Here is a 3,032-nt window from a genome sequence, read left to right as displayed (position 1 = left end):
GGAGACAGTTACCAGGGAACCGGAGGTGTGGAACTGCACCCTGGGACGAGTAGTCCTAACTAAAAGAAAGCAATGAAAAACTACAATTCCCAGAAGACAGTTCTTTTTCCTCCTTTTCCCTCAATAAGGACCCCTCAACTCCACCCCCTTTTAAAGACCCTCCTAGCCACGTGGCTTGTACGGGAAAAGCCTTTTAAAGCAATTTTTCATTTGTTTAAATCTACTATTTCGAGAGCATTCTGAGGGTTAAAGTGAGAAACAAGTTCAGGCCAGAGAGGAGGAATGAGTTTCACGCCCCAGTCCGGCATGTGGCTAGACAGCCTCTGTGACAAGTCCGGCATTTGACGTGGTCGCCTAAGAGGTGGGGCCTCTGGCGGAGGCGCCGGGAAACCCCGTGGGCCGGCGCGTTGCTTTCCTTTCCGATCCGCCATCTGCGGTGAGTGTGTGCTCTTGGTCTCTCTCCGGCCAGTGGTCTACCCGGCGGCCTCTTATGTTCCCACGTCTGATCCTTCACTTCCTTTTCCTCAACTGCAGGTGGAACCGCCGCCAAGATGCAGATTTTCGTGAAAACCCTTACGGGGAAGACCATCACCCTCGAGGTACGAGCTAGGTGGCGTGAGGAAGTCAAGGCCGGAATAAGGGCCTGAAGTGGAGCCAGGGACCCGTGCCGATTTCTGCCGTAGAATATGTTTGAGTCTGGGTTCTGAAAACTGGCCCTGAATTAGTTGTTGGCTGAGTAGGGGCTTAGGGCTGGCTCTCGATGCCTGAAGTGTGAGCTATCATCTCTTAAGTAGTTCTGTCCAGGTAGCCAAAGCAGGGGGCCCGCGCTGGGGGGAAGGAAGGACGCGCTCTCACCGGTGGGCGCGAGCGCGTGTGGCGCAGCCGCCGCCGTCCGCCCTTGGTTGGGCTCAGGAAGTGTGCTCGCCGGCGGCAGTCCTGGGGCGGTTGCCTGCCCTCTGGGTGAGTGGTCAGTTCTGCTGGGTAGGCTTCGGCCTTCCACCGGCTTGGTTCTGTACTAACCTGCAAATTGAATTAGGCGTTTATTCTAGTTTCTTACTGTGTTATCGATTCATTTGCATTTTTAAACTCGTAGGTTGAACCCTCGGATACAATAGAAAATGTAAAGGCCAAGATTCAGGATAAGGAAGGCAAGTAATATTTTCTAGTTCAGAGAAATTAACCTGTACTGGCGCCAGCCTAACTACTGGACATACCTGCTGTTGGTGGGGTGGGAATAGGTCGGATTGACAAAGTGAAATGTTTTTAAAATAGTAACAAATGTTTGTGAGCATGGGGCCATCCAGGGGTGCTCTTCACATGTGTGGAATTTGGGTGAGCCATTTAATTTTCTACCTCTGCTTGATTTGTAAAATAAAGGTAATGTTACATGTATTAACTGTTGTTGGGATTAAATAAGGTCAGTTGTGCAAGCATTTAAAATCGTGCCTCGCCTATAGTAAGAACTCAGTGACTGCTCTTAGTACCCTTTATTTGATTAAGAATTATCCATAAACCTAAGCAGATACGCTTGTTCTGATGTGACTTGATTTTTTGTTTTAGGAATTCCTCCTGATCAGCAGAGACTGATCTTTGCTGGCAAGCAACTGGAAGATGGACGCACTTTGTCTGACTACAACATTCAAAAGGTCTGTTTGGAGGAAAGAGCAGTCCTTTAAATGTAAATCTTACTTTCGTAAGTTTTGATCAACACACAAAAGTGGGGGAGAATAACAGACTAGCAATAGATTTCTAGGTGACTCCGGCATTAACACTTCAGAAACACTGCTGTAGTTTCTCACATTCTGGATTGTGTAGATTGCATCCCATGGTGTGACTTAATATGTTCTTAAATCTTCCTATAAACAAGTAGTTAATTGCCTCCCCCAAAACTTCCTTATGTGTGGTATTGTGTACTTACCACATCCAGTTAGAAAGTGCGTGAAGCTAGTTGCCCCTTAATGGAAGTTGCCCCTTAATGGAATATGAGCATTAAATGTAATTATTTTAAAGCCTGTTTCATCCTCTTCTTTTAACAGGAGTCTACTCTTCATCTTGTGTTGAGACTTCGTGGTGGTGCTAAGAAAAGGAAGAAGAAGTCGTATACCACTCCCAAGAAGAATAAGCATAAGAGAAAGAAGGTTAAACTGGCCGTCCTGAAATACTATAAGGTGAGCTAACTTAATAAAAATGTTTTCATCTGTTGATTTAATAAATTGTGTTTGCATCTCTGGTTTCAAACGTTCTTTTAAAGTTTTCTTTTCTTTTTGGTATTTGATCAAACTTCGTATGATGTTCACTTTTAGCTGCTTGTTCCAAACTGAGTTCTGATTTTGAAGTCAGATCTGGGTTTAGGTCTTAACTTTGTCACCACTTGCAAGGCTAGACTACTCTGAACTATTTTGTTGTAATTACTAGTGAGGATTTGGAGCGCTTTGGTTTTTAAATAAAAAAACTACCACTGTTTTGTGATTTTAAAGTAGTTAAATATTTTGAGTCACTTAACTTAGAGCAGAATATGTTGTAAAATTATCTTAACAGCAGGTTTGTACTTTTTAGGTGGATGAGAATGGCAAAATCAGTCGCCTTCGTCGGGAGTGCCCTTCAGATGAGTGTGGTGCTGGAGTTTTCATGGCTAGCCACTTCGACAGACATTATTGTGGCAAATGTTGTCTGACTTATTGCTTCAACAAACCAGAAGACAAGTAATTGTATATGGGTTAATAATAAAAGACATGAACTAACATTTAATTGTTGCATTTTATTCCAGTGACTTAGAGTGGTTTTAAGTATCCAACTGATCACACCATTTTGATAAACTACATATACTTTGGCAGAAAAATTAAGATTGTATTTAATATGAACTATCTAGATATAAGCCAGTTTGTTTCTGTCAGTTTTTTATGTCCGCACTATTGAAATTTTGGACCAGATAATTCTTTTTTGTGGGGGCTATCCTTGTGCATCATGGCCTCTACACACGTGATGCCAGTAGCACACCACCCATTCTCACCACTAGGTATATCCAGACTTGC

At 43.5% G+C, this 3,032-nt stretch overlaps 1 protein-coding gene across 2 annotated transcripts; it reads left to right on the top strand.

The window, feature by feature from the left end:
• Positions 1 to 357: 357 nt before the first annotated feature.
• On the top strand, positions 358 to 2,743 carry RPS27A (ribosomal protein S27a). Of its 2 annotated transcripts, none has more exons than XM_044918968.1 (6): positions 358 to 366; positions 552 to 599; positions 1,094 to 1,148; positions 1,561 to 1,646; positions 2,037 to 2,168; positions 2,557 to 2,743. In XM_044918968.1, exons 2-6 carry the CDS (start codon positions 552 to 554, stop codon positions 2,704 to 2,706), a joined length of 471 nt encoding a protein of 156 aa, XP_044774903.1. In that variant the 5' UTR covers positions 358 to 366; the 3' UTR covers positions 2,707 to 2,743. The 2 variants fall into 2 exon arrangements, with proteins under 2 accessions (XP_044774903.1, XP_021556972.1); XM_021701297.1 differs by lacking the exon at positions 358 to 366 and adding an exon at positions 379 to 436 and having other exon boundaries at positions 535 to 599.
• The last annotated feature ends 289 nt before the right edge of the window (positions 2,744 to 3,032 follow it).

This window comes from Neomonachus schauinslandi, chromosome 10 (assembly GCF_002201575.2).
Source record: "Neomonachus schauinslandi chromosome 10, ASM220157v2, whole genome shotgun sequence".
Classification (NCBI taxonomy): domain Eukaryota; kingdom Metazoa; phylum Chordata; class Mammalia; order Carnivora; family Phocidae; genus Neomonachus; species Neomonachus schauinslandi.
This window is presented reverse-complemented; position numbering and strand designations above follow the sequence as displayed.

Coding starts and splice junctions, on each gene's coding strand:
- RPS27A (XM_044918968.1), top strand. CDS start 552: ATGCAGATTTTCGTGAAAACCCTTACGGGGAAGACCATCACCCTCGAG. Junction 600..1,093: donor GGAAGACCATCACCCTCGAG/GTACGAGCTAGG, acceptor TTAAACTCGTAG/GTTGAACCCTCGGATACAAT. Junction 1,149..1,560: donor CAAGATTCAGGATAAGGAAG/GCAAGTAATATT, acceptor TTTTTGTTTTAG/GAATTCCTCCTGATCAGCAG.